This window comes from Bidens hawaiensis, unplaced genomic scaffold (assembly GCF_021521415.1).
Source record: "Bidens hawaiensis isolate Kalapana, Puna unplaced genomic scaffold, B.hawaiensis_p1.1 tig00048245_1, whole genome shotgun sequence".
Lineage (NCBI taxonomy): Eukaryota > Viridiplantae > Streptophyta > Magnoliopsida > Asterales > Asteraceae > Bidens > Bidens hawaiensis.
The window spans coordinates 17,699-40,979 of NW_027498641.1; the positions used below are offsets into that span (position 1 = coordinate 17,699).

A 23,281-nucleotide genomic window follows, 5' to 3' on the forward strand; every position below is an offset into this window, starting at 1 on the left:
TTCTTTAGCTTCAATTGAACTACAGATCTTCGATTCGTAAGGCTAATACTCGTTACCGGTGAGTTATTGTTCGTGGTTCGTGTTTCAGTTACGTTCAATTGGCTTGTTTGCGGATATCAATCGGTTTTTAACGACGAAATTGGCTGATTTAACGATTCGAAGAGGTGATTTGCGGTAAGGTTAGGTTATTTATTACGTTTTGTTTGTTTGATTTCGAAAGAACGTGTTTGAATGGTTGAATTTAGGGTTTGATTGGAGAAATTGGTGAATTAGGGTTTGATTTGAGCTTTTGAAGAATCTATATTGCGTAGGAACGTATTAATTGGTTATATGATATTGAACCTGTACGTGATTGATTGAGATCTATAAGGATTGGTGTATGAACATGAAATGATGACAACCTGTAGAATTTAGGCGTATTCGGCGAATTGAGAATTGAGTCCGCGCGATATTAATTGGTGAAAGGATTAAAGGATTTGATTACGGATCTGTGATTTAATTTGGCTAGGGTTTTGATATTTGATATCAATATGTTGAAGAAGAACATGTTTCCTGATGCGTGTTCCGGTGGTTTAATTCCTCCTAATGATGAGTCGGAAGGATCTGGTTGCTCGGGACGGGATAACATGTACGCGTCTGGTTATGATGAGTCGAGTGGGCATAGGCAGAAATGGATCAAGTTAAGCTCGGCGTTGCATGATGGGTTTGGTGTACCGGTACGAGTTGTTCCTTTGACGAAGCTGGCGCCTGTCGAGAAAAGGAAGTTGTTGATTCGGTTGAGGAATGAACTTGATCAACTTAGGATGTTTCAGAAGAGAGTTGATGTGGATAAGGGTAATGTCGTTACGATGTCGGCTTCCAATGATGTTTTTGTTGCTAATAATGTTCAACCGTCCCGTCAAACGAACGGGAAGAAATCTTCTGGTTCTGGGAAAAGATTTGATCAGAAGTCTAAGGCTCTTAATCGAGGTGTTCTGGGAAGGTTTCAGTCTGCCAATGAGTCAACTTCAACTTCGACAGCGACTTTCAGTCCAATATTGAAGAAACAGTGTGAAAATTTGTTGAAGAAGCTGATGACTCATCAACATGGATGGGTGTTCAATAAACCGGTTGATGTTGTTGCTTTGAAGATCCCTGATTACTTTAATGTTATTAAGAATCCCATGGATTTTGGGACGATTAAAGAAAAACTTAGCTCAGGCAAATATTCAAGTCCACTTGAGTTTCTTGCTGATGTCAGGCTTACCTTCTCTAACGCCATGACATATAATCCACCTGGCAATGATGTTCATATCATGGCAGATGTTCTTAGCAAGTTCTTTGAGCTAAGATGGAAGCCGATTGAAAAGAAACTACCGGTTGAAAATCCTCAACAGAATCTGCTTCATGAAGAGATTGATTTGGTTAAGCCAGTTCCTCATTCAAAGAAACGAAAGATTGATTCAATACAACAAGCACAGCTGCCGGATCCAGTTAAGTTGGTTATGACCAGTGAAGAAAAGCATAATCTAAGCAGGGAATTGGAGGCTCATTTGGGAGATTTGCCAGATAATATCATTGAATTCTTGAGGCAACACAGCTCAGGTGGGAATGAAGGTGGTGAAGATGAAATAGAAATTGATATTAATGATCTTAACGATGAAACCTTGTTCAAATTACGCAAGATGTTAGATGATCATGTGCGTGAGCTACAAAACAATGCAAAAGCAGAACCTTGTGTTATTGAGGTTGTCCATTTTCCACACTGTAAATTGCAACAATAGGCGACCGTTTATTTGCTGGTGAAAAACTAGTGAAATCTAACTATGTTTCTTTATTGATTGCAGCTGCTACATGAATCAGGAATTAGCAATTCAACCATGCAACTATATAGAGGTTAATAGTCCTTTTTTCAGTGTCAAGTTTGTGTGTACTTAATAACTGTTAATCAACAGTTCATCATGAATCTTGGTTGGTTGGTATGTGTTTTTTTATTACAGGGAATGATCCTGTGGATGAGGATGCTGATATAGTGGGGAATGAGCCCCCTGTTTCAAGCTATACTCCAGCTGGACAAGAAAATGGGACAAGCAAGAAAAATGACTTGGGGACGGCATCAAGAACATCAAGTGGTATAGTTTTATTAGAAGTATAATGATGAAATTAGAAGTATAGTCACTAAAATGTCAACTTGTCTGTATGCTGTTGTCAGGATTTTGACTTGCTTCCAAACACTTTATATGATTTTACTAATTTTGAAAATAAGGGTTTATCATGATAACCGTACAATTTTGATTTACTAGTAGTCACATCTGCTTTTGTTTCTAAGAATCTAAGGAGTTCTGAACGCATGAACTTTTGTTTCTATGGTTATACTCTATGATAAGTTGGTAATTATGATATCTGCAGGTACTAATTCTAGAAATGCTTCTGAAAATGGACAAACTGATGATGTTAAAACTTCTAGCCTATTAAAGTTGCCACAGGTACCTATTGTGTATCTATCATAGTTATCAATGCGCTAGGTGCACAGGCCTTGCCTAGGCGCAAGGCGCAAAAAAGCGAGGGCTTGAGAAAAAAAAGCGTGCAACGAAATTTTTTTTTTTAAATATATTATATATCTTGAGACTTGAATATCATAGTTCTAGTTCCAATTAATTACCAAATATTAACCAATACTAAAAGTTTAGAGCCACCAAAATTTGAATAACATAGTTTAAATACCAAAAATTAACCAATACCAGAAGCACAAAACCCCAAAATATCCAAAGCAAATTACTTTATACCAATATTGCTAATTAGAATTTAAGTTATTTTATAGCAATCTATATACAAGAAACATATTGTTATAGTGAACAATAAGAAACCAGAATAGCCGATAATTATATACAGAGAGATTAGAGTAAATTAATTAAATCCATTGTTTTAGGTAATTGTCATCAGTCAGTTAATGATCAATCCAAAGAAATTAAAAGTAACTTAAAAATAAAAATTCAAAAGACAAACTTTTCTCTTAAAAAAACGCCTTGACCAGTAAGAGTCGGTTTACCATTGACTTGCCTGAAAATTGCGCCTAGGCGGCAAAGTCAATTGCTTTTCATAAATATGGTATCTATTTAATTCTGTCTATTATGACGGGTATTTTGGACATTTAATTCAATGTTTTTGGATCTTCATTGGGTGAATTCATTTTTTTTATATGTTAGTAATATCAGTTTCGGTTATTTATCTGCAGAATGATTCTGCTAGAGCAGAGTTGGAGGACAAGGCAGCCACAAGTGATTTAATCGATAATCGTGGGTTTCCACTCACACAAATTAAATTTTAGATGTTTCACAGTTTGTTCACAGTTCGCTGTTTTACTTATGGTTGGTTGTTTGTTATGCATGCTATTCAGAGTCAGTTAGCGGGTTGGACCAAGTTGAACATATGTCCCAACAGAAACCAAATTCTGTTGAATCTGATAGCCAGAAAGATGACGGTGAGAATCACACATTCATGTGTGTAAAAATTGTTTTTAGTTAATCACTCTCTCGCTATCACTAACGCATTTGTTTGCATGATTTAGGGGATAGTGCTCCGGTTTCACCTGGATCATACCGGGCTGCTGTTTTAAAAAATCGATTCGCTGATACAATTTTCAAGGCTCGAGAAAAGACGCTCAACCAGGTTGGTTACAAAATGTAATTTATAGTTAAGAGGTTGCAATTTGACCCGTTTACATTTGAAGGTTTGGGTTGTTTTCTATCTCAAACATGATCAAATGGGTCAAGTGCGTGGGTCTATCTAAATGATTTGAAAAACTGATATGTATGAACTTGTTACAGGGGGATCCTGAGACGCTGCGTCGAGAAAAAGAGGAGCTAGAAAACCAGAAAAGAAAAGGTTATATTTCGTTTGAATTCTTTTTTTGTTAATACAATTATTTTAAGAGGCTGTGAACGTGCTGATTAAATTATGAACCTGTTAATGTACAATCAGAAAAAGCTCGGTTGCAAGCAGCAGCAGAGGCTGCAGAAAACGCAAGACGGCGAGCCGAAGCAGAAGCTGCTTTGGAGGCAAAGAGAAAGAGAGACCTCGAGAGGGAAGCAGCTCGCCAAGCCTTATTGAAGGTATTCTATATTATGATAACATTAACAGAGTTGAATCGGTTATTAACAGATTGTTTGTTTACAGATTGAAAAAACGGTTGAACTTGATGAGACTTCACGGTTTATTGAGGATTTGGAAATGATGAGGACCGAGCAACTGCCAATTTCAGCAGATGAAACAAGCCCTGATCATGGGTCACTGGACGCGCTAGGCAGTTTTAACTTTGGGTCCAGCAATCCTTTGGAACAGCTCGGTCTGTACATGAAAAGGGACGATGAACATGAAGATGATGATGATGGTGAGCTCGAACCGCCAACAGTTGTTCCAGGTCATGAGGTTAACGCTGATGTTGAAGAAGGCGAAATCGATTAGGTGTTTTAAGAATAATTAGTGTTATGTGTTATGTATAGAAATGATTTCTGGCCAATTAAGCCTACTTAGGAACTTGGGGAAAAAAATCAAAAAAGCAGTTAAAAAATCAAAAAAGTAAAAAAGTAAAAAAAAAAGAAGTGAAGTTATAGAATGATGATGAACATTCATTATCATGTGGTTTTGATGTCTGCATATGTGAATGATTGTGTTTAGTTGATTCTATATTTTATTGTTGTAACGGTGAGACCTAAACTGAGACCTAAGCTGTTTCGTTTTCTTGGCTGTGTTACTTGTGCGTGACATTTAAGAAGTTTCGGTAGACGACTAATTGATACTCTTTTAACTGTTCACATTTATATGTAACTTGTTCCTAAGATATTTAACTTGTTTGCAAATGCGACTCAATTATACATGGTACAGTTTCCGAACACGATAGGAAAATATAGGTTCTTGGTTGATGGTTGAGACGACTTGTTTTCTTGAGTTAATCCAAACACGATTCACTTAGAAAGTACGCTAATCTGAACGACTTGTTTTCTTGAGTTAATCCAAACACGATTCACTTAGAAAGTACGCTAATCTGAACACGACCTGTTAAAAAGTGGATCTATATGGCCTGTTTTAAGAGTTTTAAAGAATTTTATTAGTTGGTCAATAATAATTATGCCTTGTAAAATAGCTGTCATGGGTCTCTCTTCACACTAATTATATTCATTGGACATATGTCAAGAAAAACTTAATGTCGTTAAGGTTTTTTCGAATTTCAAACTGAATTTTTAGAGTTTATATGGAATTAGGGTACAACTCGATTGATGTAAAACTAATCTAGAAACGTTCTTTTAAAAGACGACACGGTGCTTTAATTCAGATGCTTAAACTTTCAATTAACAAAAATCAAGTCGTATGAAACATCGTTTCGAGGTAAGTTACTAAGTTTTATATCAGTCAATTTGTATCTTCAGATTAAAAGCTCTAAATAATTAGTTTGAAATAAAAAAAAACTCAACGGAGTTAAGTTTTTTTTTTTGACAAATGTTCAATGAAAAGGTGAAAGGCGGAACTTGTGACAACTATTTTTCAGGTAGGATTATTATCATATTTGAGATTATTAATAATTTCTGGCCTAACTTGAAAGTAAGATTGTCAATAAATTTATACATTTATGTAGCAAATGAATGATAAAAAACATTACAGTTATCAATTTATCATACACAATCAATAATAACACTTAAGACAAATAATAATACTTAGACAAATTTGTAAAAGCTAAGACCTTTAATATTCCCTCTTATGTCGAAATATATTACAAGCAAAGCTGGTAAAAACCCGAGTTTTGTAGTAAGTAAAACCGGATATAACTGATATAACTTCTACGTAGAATCACATCTACAAACACGAGTGTAAACATGTACAAGGACATTCCCAGTCCGAGCAACTTTTAGTATAGTATCCGAAACGCAACTTGATGCTTACGAGAAAAACTTATAGGTTTTGGCTTGAACAATGATCGATCTTAGCCCGCCAATAGGTGACACCACCATTATTGCAACTCCAAGCACAATGCAAATCTAAGATTTATAAATTTATGTCAATAAAACCGATCAAAATGTAGCAAGAAAGAATGTTTCGTTTAGCATGTTTAAGAAGATCGAACATACCCAATTGGTAATCCACGATAAACTCCATCGTTTAGGTTTATAGATCGAAAGCCACATGATGCAAGGCAACTGACCATAAAAAACAAGATTAAGAAACCATGAATCCGATGTTTAAACAAAGAATAAGTTGCTTACAAAATATGTTGTTGGCGCGAATGCAAACCCTCCGAAGAATCCAAGTAATCCACCGAAGAAAGGGAAGCAAATGCCGATGAACATTGTAATCGCTGCAAACCGGATCAACATATTATTTAATTGGTTATTAAAGTGCTTCTACCTAGTGTTGTAAAAATCGCTAGTCGGGGGGTGGGGGGGGGGTGGGGTGGGGGTGGGGGTGGGGGTAGCTATTAATCGGGATTAACTGGATCGGACTTTAATGTATAATTTTCAATTTTATATACACACACCCACATTTTTATATGTAATTTTCATTTTTATACATACACAACACACAAACACAAACACATTTTGATTGAAATCTCGCTGCATACTGTTGATTTTCGCTGGAATCTCGCTGGAAATCACTGATTTTGGTCGGAACCTCATCAGAAAAAGCCAATTAAGTCCGATTAATCCTGATTTTGGCCGGATATTACCACTGACTGATTAATTGGTCGATTAGCCCAAAATTAATCAGTGAAGTGAGGATTGGCGATTATTCGCGCCTAGTCGGGATTTTCAACACTGCTTATATATACCCGTTACCTAACTAATTTGCTTGCTTACCAACATACAAATTCCTCGTGATAAACCGAAGCATGAAACTAGGCGCAAAGTTCAACTTCTTTACCAACACGGTTTCAATCATATCAAACACCGGCATTGCATAGATCTACATAACAAAAACAACAATTTCATATCAGATCATACCATATTATAATATTAATAACGACTGTGTAAACGACTACATTAACGAATGTAACAACTACTAACCTGGTAACTACCGATAACGTGAACCACAACGAACAAATTAGCCATGCCAATCAACCAAGTTGGCTTATTCAAAGTAAGAAGAATATTATCATCAACCCCATTTCCAAATATATAGTATCCAACAAGTGCAACCGGAAAATAACACAATGCAATTACTATGTATGCAACAATAACACCCTTCCACATAGGACCTTTCGAAGGCTTCTCAGGTGTTGATGGGATCGTCGCTTGAATCTCCAACACCACATTGTGTCCCGCGTATGCAAATGCCACGTCACCTAACGCGCTAAAGAAGTTAAACATGGTCCCAGATGTACTCTTAGCTTTGTAACCGTATTCTACATTCGGTTTCACACCCTTTCCTAGGGCTGCTGTCCAAGCAATAGTAGAGTAACTACATTGTAAACAAAATAAAATAGTTAAACCAGTAATCATTGAAAGTTAAAATCTTTTCATGTTCGTTTGTTTAATAAATGAACAGACATTAACAAAGAAGTAAATGAACCAACAAGAACAAAGGCCATGTCAACTGTGTTCTTTTGCATTCGTTTATTTTCGTTAATGCTTGTTCAATAAAGGTTACTTAGATTTTTAATGACTTTTCTGATCTTATGATATACATTTATGAAAATTTAGAGTAAACTGCAGTTTTCGTCCATATGGTTTGTTCAACTTTGCAGTTTTAGTCCAATAGATTCAAATTTGCGATTTTCGTCCCCATGGTTTCATTTCACTTGCAATTAAACGCAACTACACTAACGTCATTAAGCCTGATCATTAAACCCATCAGTGTGCCCCTCAGTTTTGTCCTTTTATTTATCCAAATACACCCCAACCCTCCCGTGAGGCGACGCGGATTACGGTTGGGGTTTATTTGGGGAAAAAAATGACAAACTGCCCCTCACGTGAAGGGCACAAGAATGGGTTTAACGACCAGACTTAACGGGGTTAGTGGGATCGGGTTTAATTGCAAGTGAAATGAAAACACATGGACGTAAATTGCAAATTTGAAATTATTGGACTAAAACTGCAAATTTGGGCAAACGAAAGGGACGAAAACCGCAGTTCACTCGAAAATTTATTAACAATAAAAAGTATATATATACAAGTATTATGCGATTGCTTTGTATAACATATGAATATGGATGTTAAAAAAAACACAAACACTGATCGTTCTCGATTAGCCAAATCAAATAAACAATTTTTGTGTTCGTTTATGTTTGTGAACCGTTCATGAACAAGTTTATTTCCTTCATGAACGAACCATCCACTTATCCTATAAAACCTTAACAAACGAACACGAACAAGGCCTAGTTTTACCTGAGAGACATGACGGCTGCAGCCAACGAGACACCAGCGATGGAATTAAAGTTCGGTAGATGCGAAAGAACAAAATGAACCGAGGCAAAGATCATTATAAAATAAGTAAGTTTAATATCCTTGCAGTGATCTCCACAAACTAAGTGATGAAACTTATATAATGATTTCCCTCCAGTGACCATATAAATGATACACACACTAACTTCCACAATCAACTGCTGTGGAACCACAATATAAAGGCCTAACTTTTGACCAAAAGCATGTTGTCCTAACTCATGATATCTGTCAAATCTTTTACCAGGAACCATTTCATGCATCTCTACCATTTGCCATAATGTGTATAAAGTTACTATCCATGATATTACTAGCACGGCAACACCGGGTCCCCTGAAAATTGCGTAAACACTCACTCAGTGGTGTAGCTTAGTTTGGGCCATGGGTGGCCCCGGCCCCCTCTGTTTTTTTCTCGGCGGTGTAAATTTATTCTTTTTCGGCAGAAATTTTTATACATAGTGTAAATTTACATGTTTCTCCGTAGGGTAAATTTATCCTTTTTCGGCCGAAAATTTTTAAACATAGTGTAAATTTACCCGTTTCCGACCGAACTTTCGAGGCCCCCCCAACCCCCCTCTGTTTTTTTGCTCGGTGGTGTAAGGTGTAAATTTATTCTTTTTCGGCCGAAAATTTTTATACATAGTGTAGATTTACCTGTTTCTGACCGCCCGACACCCTCCGTTTTTCGCTCGGAAGGGTAAATTTATCCTTTTTCGGCCGAAAATTTTTAAACAGTGTAAATTTACCCGATCCGACCCGAAAATTTTGAGCCCGGCCCCTCCATTTTTATGCTCGGTACTGTAAAATTATCCTTTTTTGTTCGAAATTTTTTATATATAGTGTAAATTTACCCGTTTCCGACCGAAATAATGAGCTCACCCCTCTCTAGTTTATGATTTTTTTATACATATTAAGTCCGGCCTCTTCGACGTGTATGTCCAAGCTTCGCCACTGCACTCACTTCAGTCACTTACTGTTTAAATTTTCGGATATTTGAAATATTTTTTTTTAAGATTTTTAAATATATTTTAAAAAGTTAGTACATGATAAATATTTTTTTAGAATTCGAATAGCCGTTAGGATATTCGAATTCAAAATATCTGAAATTTTGGACATTCAAAATTTGGATGTCCAAAATTTCAGTATTTAAGGGGAAAGTGAAGGGACTGACCAGCCGAGTTCTGACATGGCGTACGGGAGACTGAGGACGCCAGCACCGACCATGGCGGTGACGTTGTGGAAAGCGGAGTACCACCATTTTGCGTTTCGGGATGATGTGATCGGAAGCCACGCGTCGATGGCTTTCTCCTTCTCGGTTCTGTTGTCGACCTGTTCATTCCGAATGTTACTGTTAGCGTGCTCAACTAGGCTCGAGTTCGGCTTGGTTTGACTTACGAGAGCTTAAGCTCGAGCTTGGCTTGTTTGAAGTTTTTTTCCCTAAAGTTTGAGCTTGACTTGTAAGTTGTTTTTACAAGTTCAGGCTCAGCTTGTTTATTACTTTATTATTTATGTTATATATGTTTTTAATTATATTTTTATATTTTAAGAGTAATCTTAGACGACCCTAAACTCGGCTCGAGCTAATGTAGTACCACAATCGAGCCAAAGCTCGGTTCAAGCTCGGTTGTGTGATGCGAAATTAATACATAGGTAAAGCTCTACAATATGCAAGTCTCGAGGTCGAACTTAATAACTACATGAGCTTTATTTGGTACTCGAGCTCGAGCATGATCTCAGAAAAGCTCGGCTCGTTTCAAGTTTTTCTATTGATTCAATCTCAAGCAACTCATGACTAACGTTGCTCGGTTGTGTCCCTACTTGTATGAATAGTTGAAAGAGTGTGTAAAAGAGAGAGTGGTTTTTGATAAAAAAATAAATGATAAAACTGGATTTTAAAACACCGTCTAGCAAGAAACTAGCCCCAGAAAAAAGCATTTACATTGATAAAACTGGATTTTATAATCATACCAACCAATTGATATTAACTTTGCGGTTCCTATTAGAGAACCACAAATAAAATCGTGCCATTATACCCTCGGATGTTACATCAGAGGGTAAATGATCATTGACGTGGGTAAATGATCATTGACGTGTCACATGTTTAATACAATTTCAAATTTTATATAAAGAACTATAACAAATCTGATAATGAAAAAAAGATAAAAGTATAATAAGAGATTAAATAACTGAGTTATTTATTATAAATAAAAAATATATAAATATTTATATGATTTTTATTTGGTTTATATTAAAAATAATTTTGTGTTAAACTTAAAAGTCTTCTAATTGATTGTTCAAGAATCAACTTGTGGTGTCCATGCAATTGAGTGTGTGGTGTAGGGGTATTAAAGGACGTGTCCATGACTAAGTAGTTTTATATTTTTCCAAGTAATATTAAAATATTAGGATTTTAAGATGATTCTAGCAATATATCTATCTATAATATATAAAAACGAAAACACAAAAATTCTACGTGTCGCGATGTGGTCGCTCCCCATTTTTTTGGAGTCACCAGATTTCCTTGATTTTTAAATTAATGTTTCCCATGCATTTGACCCGAATTCATGGGTATGGGTCTAATCAAACTCATATATTTTTAAACGGGTTATAACATCTCACTAAATTAAAAACCAATCTCACCAAATATTTGATATAAAAATCCTATAAAGTAGGGATATACTAAAATTAAAATATGATTTATTTTAAAAAGATATATACTATTTATAATTAAAAAACCAATTTTATAGTAAAAAAAATAAACGGGTATTAGGTCTCATCAAACCATATAGCTTTTAAACCGGGTTATAACATCTCATTTATTTGTGAAATAATTTATCATCAAACCATAAGTATATTATTAACTTTCATACAATAATAAAAATAAAAATTCAAAACATAAATAAATATTAGAAACAAATAATATAAAACAACCTCTGTAAATAAACGAAACATTTAAAAGCTTTATGATTGTTTCTCACATTTACTCAAGCTATCATATTGTTTTATTTGTAAATGAAGACTTCAAGTGCATTTGACCCGAATTCACGTTATGAGTCTCACCATACCTAGATTACCTTAAAACGAGTTATAACATCTCATTGTTTTAAAAATAAATCTCATCAAGTATTTGATATGCAAATCTTATAAAGTAGGGATATACTAAATATTAATATCCAATTTTTTAAGAAAAATGTATTTTTTATAATAAGAAACATTTTTATGGTAAAAAAAATATCATGTCATTTATTTGTGAACTATTTAATCATCAAACCCTAAGTATATTATTAACTTTTTTATAATACATAAAATAAAAATGCAAAAAAAAAAATATGAATATTAGACACGAAAAAGAAACACGACCCCCGTAATACGGGGGATAAAAACTAGTTGTTTTATAAAGTGGTAATTATCGAATATTCGAATAACACTTTTAAGATATAAAAAAAAGATGGGTTATTAATTTATTATTTCCATCACTTGATTTATTTTTAATAATAAAAAAGAAAATTATTAACCAAGTAGTTTTATATTTTTCCAAGTAATTATAAAAATTTTAGTATTTTAAGATGAGTCTAGTAAAATATTGTTGTACAAAGATCAAATAATACTTTTAACATGTACAAAAAGGACAAAACACACTATTATATATAATATAGTGTATGGAGTCATTTAGCCCAGAAATTTGTATCAAATAATTAAGATGGTGGCTTATACATATAAAGATGAAGATGCAAATACAAGAGGCAACATATAACATATATAATAACTCAGAAACTTATAAAACATCAATGAACACAAACAACTATGTTACTTAAAGAAGCGATCGCGATACCTTGTCGGCGGCATATTGTTGGTTTTGTGTGCTAGTCATGGTGCCATCACTAACCATTGTGACATAAACAAAAACCAATCTAAAGGAGTGAGGTTTGAAGTTTTGGTGAGTGTATATATGTGTGTATATTTATAGAGAAAGATATGTTCATTGTAATTGAACATACAATTGGTAGTCAATTGTATTTGTGGTTAGCTGTATCCAGGAAGCCCTGGAATCATGGGATCCATGTGGTTGATTTAGTCAACGATCGGTATTGGCTAGCTTCAATGTCATAAATATAATTAGTTTATTTTTAACGGAAATTAAATATTGAATATAAAAGCAATTTCTTGGATATCATAAGTGAAACTCATTTTAATTATATTATGGCTCCAAATTATTGAACTTGTTTGGTTTTCACGTTTCAAAAAACTATACTGTGTTGATTATATTAACACATGTTAGGATCATATGCAAACAGTGTAATTATATTATTACTCTAAAGTTTCTAAAGTTTTTGAATTAAGGTAACTTCTCTCTATTTTTTTTAGATAATTAATATAGTTTAAAAGTGTAAATTAATAATAATTACTCAAGTTTGTATATTTCGTAAGTTAATTTTTATTTTCACTTCCCATCTTATAAAAAAAACATTGTTTTTCATATAATTCTATTTAATCTAATTAAATCTTGTTGGCTCGTTGTTTAACTCGTACAAGCGGGGATTAAACTAAAAATATCTATGTAGAAGTTTGACTTATTCGTTGTCATAGATTTCATTTCTTTATAATGTGACAGGCGCTTGAAATTGAATCATTTTCTTTTGTAATTTTTAAATGTTCATATTTATTCAAGGAGAAAAGTGAGGCCATTCAAGCCATCTTTTTTATTTTTTTTGGGGGGAGAGGGGGGGGGGGGGGGGATGTAGGACCAATGTTTTAAAACTGATACGCAACCGGTTATACCAGATTTTCGCAAGACAACTGATAGTTAAAGCCAGATATTTTTGAACAGTTTGCTAGAACATCATACCGTTGGTTTTTAAAATACCGGTTTAAACCGGCAAACCGGTTTTAAATCCAAATGATTTTTGATACATTTTGCGACTCATATTTTTTTAAAAATGACTTTTAACATAGCGGATAAAAGTGAAACGAGTACACGAGGTAAAAGGCGATTCATTAATCAACTAATTTTGTATCATGCAAATCGAATGTTGGTTTAATAACATCTTTTGTAATTGACTAATTTTGTATACAAAGTATAAACTTTTCATATGACTCAACCATTGTTCATGTGTGATATTTGATTCAACTTTGATTTTTATTAATGTACTTTTGGGTTATTTTTTGAGTTGTAATTGTATATATATGGATTACAAGGTAATTATTCAACCCGGTTGAACCTCCCGGTATGTTCCGGTTCAACCGGTTATACTATTTTTGAACTAAATCCGATACGAGTAAAATAACGGTTATTAAAACATTGTGTAGGACGATTTGAAAGATGAGAAATTATTTATAACAAGCATTGCTCAATTACAAAAATGACGAGTGACATCAAGAATACATCTTTTTGCACGTTAATTTTATGTAATTACATCATAGAGTAATACATAATTACTTCACTTGTATATATAATTACATGGTTTTGGACAAACACAAATGAAATTAACATGCTAAATATTATAATCAAGTAGAGTAATTACGTAATTACATCATAGAGTAATACATAATTAGTGCATGTTTGGGATTGCGTCTTTAAAATACCTTTTGCTTTTTGGAGAGGCAAAATGTCCAAAATGCCCCTCCAAACATTTTGGACATTTTGCATATCCAAAAAACAAAAAACATTTTAAATAAGCAATCTCAAACATCCCCTTACTTTACTTGAAGAAGCAAAAAAACATTTTAAAGAAGCAAAAAACATTTTAAAGAACGTTTAACACGTTAATTTTATTTATTTGTTAATTTTCCTCAAATATGTAATATTAAATATAATGAGTACAATAGGAATTTGGAGATACAAGTGCAGACTTTAGAATTTAGTGTAGTGGGGTAGTATCATGATACAAGCATAAAGGAAGCCAGCTAGAAATTAAGGCAAATTTGAGAGACGACTTTGACTTTTAAATATATAGTTGTTGTCATGTTTTTGTTTGCGTTACCTTTTTAAACTCTATTTGTCGACATTCAATTTTGTAAAAAATTGACATAACTTGACAAAAACAACAAGAATGTTTTACTTCTGTTTTTTATATTTTATATGCTAATTGAATTTTTTGTAGGGTGTTGTACACTTGTAATGTTGTGAACTTGTGATATAGACATATAGCTAAATTTATAAGGTTCAACATTCTCAGCATATTTCCTATATTTATGTGAGGGGGTTTTGTAAATTATATGGTATAATTATGAGTAATTGTGAGTAAAGGAGAGAGAAAATGTTATATGAGAAAGTTAAATTTAGGGTTTCACTGTACATACTGTATAATATTTTCTAAAAGTAGTTGAGAGAGAGAGAGAGAGAGAGAGAGAAAATATAATGATAAATGTATAAAAATTATTATTTAATTAAACAAGAGAAAGAAAATACAATATTTTTTAGTGTAATTATATGATATATATGAATATATGGTAGGGAATGGGCTGTGAATGCTTTAGGGAATTTTCATATATAGTTAAATCAAAGGACTAAGAAAATGAAGGGTGTAATTATGTAGAAGAGTTGAGTCGAATTTAATTTAGTTAGAGTTTAACTCGTTTAACTTAACAAATGTTAGTTCAACTTCAGAGTAAATTAAAAGCTTGAATTCAGCTTTTATTAACGACCAACGAATCTTTTAAATGGGTCACATCGGGACACACTCGTTTTATATATTTATTTGTTATATAATTATAAATTATCTTAAATAATATATTATTTAAGTATTTATATAAATAATATGCTATTCCCACCTTACGAGTGTAATCAAGATCAGGGCCGGCTCCGAGAATTGAAAAAAAAAATTGGGCCGAAGGCGAAAAACATTTTGGACCTAAAGTAAATAAGAGTATTTTGTTGGGTTTAAACAATTTAATTTTTAAATTGGCTTCTTTGGTTATAATTTGGGTTGTTTAAAAAACTAATGTATAAATATAGGCTAAAACATGTTTAAAAATGAGGCTAGAACCCACAACTTTTTGGTTGAGAGCCATACCCCTTTGCCACTAGAACAAGTTACTTGTTATGTAATTGTGTTAAAACATTAAATATAGATATAGTTTCTCATCAAAATACATATAATTTTAAAAAAAAATTCCGGGCCTAGCGGGTAGTCGGGGCCTATAGCCGTCGACTACCCCGCCATATGCCATGGCCGGCCTTGATCAAGATCATTGTTTGAAACAAAGGCATGCGCTCGATTATTAAATAAATTGAAGTTAGACTAGAGTAGGCGTTGATCAGGTAACGACGCGAATGGCAAGGGGTGTAGGGCTCGCTCATCTATAACCAATCAAAACAAATGTTTTTTTTGTAATTTTTATATAAGACCATGTGTAGTCATAAAGTTTCACCCCAGGCATTATGCGACACGTGGCGCCCAGTCAGAGTTATGGTTTTATACAAAAACAGAGTGTAGTCATAAAGCCTCAATAAAGCCATAACTTTATTACTTTATTATTTTTATTTTGCCTTCCATGCGCGTTATGTACAAAACGCCAAAAAAAAATAAGCCATAATGCCGGGGGGGGGGGGGGGGGGGGCTTCGGCGTTTTAACCCATAACGCCTTTATAAGGCCTGCACTACGCTTGGTCTAAAAAGAAGATTATATAATTATTTGGGTGTTAGTTAAACTATTACATGTTTTTTATAAAAAAAAATTAGTAAAAGCCCTTATGCTTATATGACAATGACGTCGCGTTATTGATTTTTTAGTCAAGCTACCACATATATATTCCAAATCACAAAAAAATATCATTAGTGTGAAATGAAGAAAATCTTGTTTATAATTTGAAAGCATAATGAAAAGGTGATTACGTTGTCAACCTATATGATGTAAGGCCAAATGGCCAATGACTTTAAAAAAGGCAAGTCAGCTGCTTTTGGGTTTTTCCTCTGCAAACCCTACGTTATTATCGTATAGTTGTATATTATAGATATAGATATAGATTTAATCACATATATAACTTCTAATTGTGCTTTAGTTTTAATTCATACGAGCTTGGTACCTTCATAAGTCCATGATACAAACCGCAAAGGTTCTTAGAATATCTATAAGGACTTATTTGGATGGTCCGTATAGATATTCTATGAACATTTGATCATAAGTGAGAGACGCCCAAATGTGTGTCGTATAGGAATACAAACCCTATCTGGACATGAGAGGTGGGGCCCATTCAAAAAATATAAATTCACACCCTTTTATGCTTATATTTTTAAAAGTTTTTTTTATAATATTTCAACTAATATCACTGTTTTCAACCGATAAAAAAATTAAAAATTATTGTTTTTACCTCTACACAAACCAACTTTAACAAAAAATATCCTTTCATCTCTAGACCCTTTCAATCCGGTTTAGCCCCTTTATAAAACACTCTTTTTTCCAGCTACCTGATAATTAGTGAGCAAACGAATCTGAACCTAGTGGGCAAATCTAAGACATCTTGGTATGATATTAGGTGATAGATCGTTTATCCTAGACATGTATACCCGATTTACCCGTAAATATGTTTTTTTTTCTTTTTTTATTTTTGATTATAGAGCAAGTTGGAGACCTGGTGCGTTGTAGCAGCTTGAACTTAACTCGCGAAGGAACACTAATGCTTACGCTGAAACATGAGAGGATTCAAACCCTCTCTTTGTTGATGTTTTAAATCGATGTGTTGTGACGGGGCAGGGAGCTAACTAGGTCAGTATCGGTTCGGTTTGGTTTGTTACAGTTTTGTCAAAAAAATTTATTGTGGCTTAGTTGAAGTGCTAAATGCCTAGTACCAAAAAGTGTGTACGCATGAAAGTTTGATGGCTAAAGTTTAAAGAACAAATAAATAACTTTGGTGGTTAATTTTATAAGTTTACAACTTTTCAAGTTATTTTTTAAACTTTTTGTGGCCAAATTTGGAAGTTCCAAACTTTCCAACTTGGCTTTTAATACGTATTTAATAACTTACTAATACACTATATTTTCTGAACAAATAACAAATAATCTTATTAATTTAAAAACGAGTCCATCAATAAACTACACTTGCACCACCCAGGGCCTGCCTATAGGGGTGGCAGGGTGGTCGAACGGTCACAGGCCCGACACTACACTAAGTTAGGCCCAATTTTTATTTAATTATATTTATTTTTATTAAAAACAATATGTATATTTAATATTTAAACTTAATTACATAACCATTAGCTTGGTCTAGTGACAAATGAGTCTCTCAGCCAAAAGATTATGGATTCTAGTCTCATTTGAGACATGTTTAATCTTATTTTTATAAAAAAAGTTTTTTACACAATCCAAATTATAACCAGGTATACCCATATAAAAATTAATTGTTTAGACCAACAAAATACTCCTTTTTAATTAAGGCCTAAAAAAAATTTCGCCTTCGGCCCCAAATTTTTTTTGCTTTCTCGAAGCCGGCCCTGACACCACCCGTACAACCACCCAAGCAAGAACAAATAACGTCGTAAAAAAGTTATATTCTAAACCCTTGCCAATCCTCTCAAGACATCGTGAACATCCTCAATCTATTCCACACTTTAAACCCACCATTTTATCTTATCCATCACACTTTCTAAACGGGCTGACTTATAGTTGAACACCAACATATACCTTCCCTTTTAAATACACCAAATTGCCATCATCTTAATTTACTAATTCACTAATTTTAAGTCTATATATTTGTATTTCTAATCTCTCTGCATAATATATTTTTTAAAATTAAATAGTAAAAAAATATATTTCAAAAATTTATTATCTAAACAATATGGTCTAATGGTATGAAATAAGTTTTTTTAAATGGAAACCCAGGATTATGGGTGGCTGAATGAAGGAAGACTGTGATATTTGTAATCTCAAATTCGATCTTGAGGGCGTCCAGATTTTACCACTAGTGGGCCTTCTGGCGGGTGGGTTTTCCCCAGAACTGAAGATAACTTAGAGGCGCATAAGGGCTCCGTACGGCTGAGTTGGGATAGCTGGCGGTGACCTTTTGCCATTGGTTTACCCCGTACGGAGTACTTAAGCAATTCTCTGTTTGTTGGCCGTTAAAAAAATAAAAAAAATATTTGGAATCTCGACAGGTACAGTATATCCAACTAATACTTACTTGACCCATATGACTAGAGGTGGGCAAATAAACCGATTAAGCGAACCGACCTGAAAACCGAACTGAAACCGAACCGGTTTGAACCTTTATGTAGAAACCGGTTCGGAACCGATTGAAACCATAGGTTCTGAACCGGTTTGTAATTTTCTTCACCAAAGCTGGTTAACCAAACCGAAACCGATCAAAAACTGAACCGAAACTGATGGCAACATGATAAGAAACCGATTTTAACCCGAACCAAGACTGATTGTAAACCAGTTTTGACTTTATTTAACCAAACCAAATCAGTATTAACTCAAACCGGTTTTAACTTTTAAACTGTTTGTGCACCTCTACATATGACCATATACAACATGTGTCAAAACTCAAAACTCATTCCATTGGGCTTAGAATCTACTTTAGTTGGGCTTATTTGTTATAAACACAATCACTCTATAATATTATTCAATCTTATATTATTTTATATCTAACCACCACTCCACTCCACTCCAGTTCACCAGTTAACTGCTTCCTCCAAATCCAACCGTAAAATATGGGACCCAAACAAGCCGCCGTAAAGCTCCTAACCAACCTAACACGCGCCACCGTCGGTCTCGGAGCCGCCATCGCCGCCGAGTCCGCCTTCTACACCGTGGACGGCGGCGAACGCGCCGTCCTATTCGACCGCTTTCGCGGTGTTCTTGACGATACAGTAGGTGAAGGTTCCCATTTTCCTCATCCCATTGATCCAAACACCCTATATATTCGATATACGTACCAGACATCACACGTTCTCATCGATATCTGGCACCAAAGACCTTCAGATGGTTAATCTTACGCTACGTGTTCTCTCGAGACTGGATGTTGCCCAGTTGTCGGTATATTTTTAAAACCCTCGGCGTTGAGTATGACGAGAAGGTTCTCACCGTCCATCGGTAATGTCCGAAATTATTTTGTTTAGTAAATGAACGAACATGAACACACGTTTTGTTTGTTTGTTCGTGCATGTTCAGGATAGGACAGTATGTTTAATGTGCATTCATTTATGTTCGTTCGTTTAAAAATATATAATATTATAAACATAAATATATGCATGCATATGTATACCTGGTTATGTTTGGAAAGTTATGTTCATTTATGTTTGTTCTATCATGTTAGTCAGTGGCGAAGCTTGGATAATACGTCGAGGGGGCCGGACTCAATATGTATAACAATTCATAAGCTGGGGGGGGGTTTCAAAATTCGGTTGGAAACGGGTATATTTACACTATGTATAAACAATTCCGGCCGAAAAAAAATAAATTTACACTACCGAGCGAAAAAAACGGAGGGCCCGGGCTCAAAATTTCGGTCGGAAAATGTGTAAATTTACGCTATGTATAAAAATTTCCGGCCAAAAAGGATTAATGTACACTACCGAGCGAAAAACGGAGGGGGCCAGGCTTAAATTTTTTGTCGGAATTGGTTACACTATGTATAAAATTTTCGGCCGGCCGGAAAAGGATAATTTTACATCATCGAGCGAAAAAAACGGAGGGGTCGGGGCCACCCCTGGCCCCAACTAAGCTACGCCACTAATATTAGTTAAAGAACGATCATGAAACACACGTTTTATTCGTTCATATATGTTCATGACCGTCTATTTTATTCGTATCATTAGATTTTAGTATACCTAAGTATTTTATAGTTATGCAAATATAAACATAAAAGGGACTCGTTTAAATTATATGTTCCTTTGTGTTCTTTTATGTTTGTTCTATCGTGTTCGTTTAAGTTATATGTTTTTGTTTGTTTACGTTCCTGAACTGCCGGTTTAGGTTTTAAATGAACAAATAGGGAACATGCCGGTTTTCCTAGTGAACAAACATGAACATAAAAATTTGTTCGATTATATGTTCATCGTTATGTTCGTATACGTATTTGGTTAATAATCAAGAAACGAACACACCCCATTCATATTCGTTCGGTTTATTTACATGCATACATATAGTTCATTATTAATTATAATTTATAAATATGTTACTAACAAACCGTAACACATAATACTAATAAACCTAAACTAATAACAATTTCTAACAGGTAACAAGATACTGATCAAGGCTGCCACACTAACAAGCCATAACACATACTAATAAATAAAAAGTAGTGTTAGATTCATAGATCTTTATGTCATAACATTACTATAAACAACGTCATACTAACAAACCCTAACACATAATAATAATAATTTTCTAACAGGTAACGAGGTACTGAAGGCCGTTGTAGCTCAATTCAATGCGGAGCAACTTCTCACCGAGCGTAATCAAGTTTCAGCCTTAATTCGCGAGAGCTTAATCCGCAGGGCTCGTGATTTCAACATTGTGCTAGATGACGTTGCGATCACACACTTAGGATACGGCCAGAGTTCTCAAAGGCGGTTGAGCAGAAGCAGGTGGCACAGCAGGAGGCAGAGAGATCCAGGTATGTGGTGGCTAAGGCGGAGCAAGAACAACGGGCAGCGATTATTAGGGCGCAAGGAGAGAGTGAGTCTGCTAAGCTGATATCTGAGGCGACTGCGGCTGCAGGCAATGGGTTGATTGAACTTAGGATGATTGAGGCTTCTAGGGAGATATCTGCAACATTGGGAAAGAGTAATAGTGTGACTTATCTTCCGGTAGCGATAGCCGGATGCTTTTAGGGATTAATCCTTCTCGTTAAGCAGCGCGCAGATGATATGAACGCGTGTTAGATCAGCTAATTTGAATAAGCCTGCAAGGGATTAGTAGTGGTTTAATAAATATGAATCTTCTATAGAGTTTGTATTAGGTTAGGTTTTGAATGAGTCATCTAGTTGTTACAATCTGAAACTGATAATTAATGTATTTTTCTTATAGTTGTTACAATGTTTTCGTCCATGCGGTAGCGATTTTAGTCTAACAGTTTCAAATTTACAATTTTCGTCTTTGTGGTTTAATTTTACTTGCAGATAAACCCGATCCCACTATCCCTGTTAAGTTTGGTCGTTAAAACTCATCAGCGTGCTCCTCAAATGAGGGACATTTTTGTAATTTTTCTCCCCAAATAAAACCTAGACCTAATTCGCAAGCCCACTCACGTGAGGGGTTGGGGTGTATTTGGAAAAAAAAAGGGACAAAATTGCACCTCATGTGAGAGGGGCACGCTGATGGCTTTAATGGCTAGACTTAACGAGGTTAATGAGATCGGGTTTAATTGCAAGTGAAATTAAACCACATGGACGAAAATCACAAATTTAAAACTATTGGACAAAAATCGCAGTTTTGAACAAACCACAGAGACGAAAACCGCAATTTACTCTATTTATTTTTTAATCAATTTTACATATAAATTTGATATTTGTTGTGTGATCATGTTTGTGATTTTCAACTTAAAACTTAAGGCTTTTGGAGATTAGAAGTTCACGTGATTACGTATGGCATGTTCACATCATCACATGCATGAGTCCACATAATCACATGTGTTTGATAATTCTTGTGGTGTGTAGATGTTTTCTTAGTAATGTATTTCATTAAATGAATGTTAATTGATTTGGTGACGAAATTATGGCAAGTTGTGTATGTAATTGGAAATGTAAACTTTGCTTTTAAATTTTAAAAGTGTTAATTATGGGTGCTGAAGAAGCGTGGATCGACTTACCTTGTATACGATCTACGTCTATACGCTTTAAAAGATTTAAATGGAAAGAAGATCCCGCGCACATGGAACGCAGCACAACTTAGAAAATGTTTCATGTAAAGGTTGTCAAGTTTGTAATCAAGGCTTTTTAAGCCATTATGAATAATGATACGCGCTATTTTCTCTTAATATGCGTTCTATTACCTTTTGCATACATGTTTCACACTTCCCTTTATTAATTTTGAGCAATATGACAACATTGTATTGACATCAAACTAAAGATAAAACGAAGTAAAACATACATGCGCGAGCTTCAAGCTCAAACGCGTTAACGAGTTTTAACTCTAAAACGTCAGGGCCTTAGCCCAATAATATGAGCCTTAGCTCAGGGCCTTAGCCCAATAATATGAGCCTTAGCTCAAATTACTCATAGCATCCATCCTACGTATTGCGCAGCTGGACCATAAAAATACCTAAGCACAACTAAGGCAAAGCATATGCCAAAGCATAGTTGTTAAGGTCTCAGGTCGGGGCCGCGCATGGGATTATAATGGATATAAGCAGAGTAACACATACTGACACGTAAAGGCTAAAAAACTCATTCATAATTCCCTATAATAAATGCACGATAACGTCGCGCAAAAGAGGAACAATGAAATGTTAAGGCACGTGTCAGCATATTCAGAATATTGCAAAATAACTTGAAATATGACAACTGTTAAGGATTAAATAAAATAATTTCCTTACAGCCTTGTCCAAGTTTCAATGTGTAAGCATACCTTATATTCAACGAGCACAAACATGCAATATAAAGAGACGAATTGGGAATGCGCAAGATGCGAATAAGGGAAAAACAAAATTTCATTCCACAAACATAGAAGTTTACAAATTTACAAATGATGAGGTAAAAACTACAAATACAAAAAAAAAAAAAAAAACAAGAAGGGCTTTTCAAGTCTCTATATCAATATCAGCCTCTTCATCGTCCTCATCATCACTTCCTCCCTCAGCATCTGACAACATTGTATTGACATCAAACTAAAGATAAAACGAAGTAAAACATACATGCGCGAGCTTCAAGCTCAAACGCGTTAACGAGTTTTAACTCTAAAACGTCAGGGCCTTAGCCCAATAATATGAGCCT

The 23,281-nt window shown here is 34.5% G+C and overlaps 2 protein-coding genes and 1 pseudogene across 4 annotated transcripts; 2 read left to right on the forward strand and 1 right to left on the reverse strand.

The window, feature by feature from the left end:
- On the forward strand, positions 1-4,513 carry LOC143597414 (transcription factor GTE9-like). Of its 3 annotated transcripts, none has more exons than XM_077075920.1 (11): positions 1-58; positions 221-1,727; positions 1,827-1,875; positions 1,980-2,111; positions 2,389-2,465; positions 3,215-3,275; positions 3,377-3,460; positions 3,548-3,648; positions 3,807-3,864; positions 3,961-4,091; positions 4,156-4,513. In XM_077075920.1, the coding sequence occupies exons 2-11, from the start codon at positions 531-533 to the stop codon at positions 4,441-4,443; spliced, it is 2,178 nt and encodes a 725-aa protein (XP_076932035.1). In that variant the 5' UTR covers positions 1-58; positions 221-530; the 3' UTR covers positions 4,444-4,513. The 3 variants fall into 3 exon arrangements, with proteins under 3 accessions (XP_076932035.1, XP_076932036.1, XP_076932037.1); XM_077075921.1 differs by having other exon boundaries at positions 8-58; positions 509-1,727; XM_077075922.1 differs by lacking the exon at positions 1-58 and adding an exon at positions 118-174 and having other exon boundaries at positions 509-1,727.
- Positions 4,514-5,703: 1,190 nt separating this feature from the next.
- LOC143597416 (lysine histidine transporter 1-like) lies at positions 5,704-12,302 on the reverse strand. The gene is made up of 8 exons (XM_077075923.1): positions 12,241-12,302; positions 9,580-9,737; positions 8,355-8,741; positions 7,035-7,428; positions 6,828-6,933; positions 6,237-6,328; positions 6,102-6,170; positions 5,704-6,011 (listed from the first exon to the last, which is right to left on the reverse strand). Exons 1-8 carry the CDS (start codon positions 12,295-12,297, stop codon positions 5,913-5,915), a joined length of 1,362 nt encoding a protein of 453 aa, XP_076932038.1. The 5' UTR covers positions 12,298-12,302; the 3' UTR covers positions 5,704-5,912.
- Positions 12,303-18,984: 6,682 nt separating this feature from the next.
- LOC143597412 (prohibitin-3, mitochondrial-like) lies at positions 18,985-21,230 on the forward strand (annotated as a pseudogene).
- Positions 21,231-23,281: the final 2,051 nt, after the last annotated feature.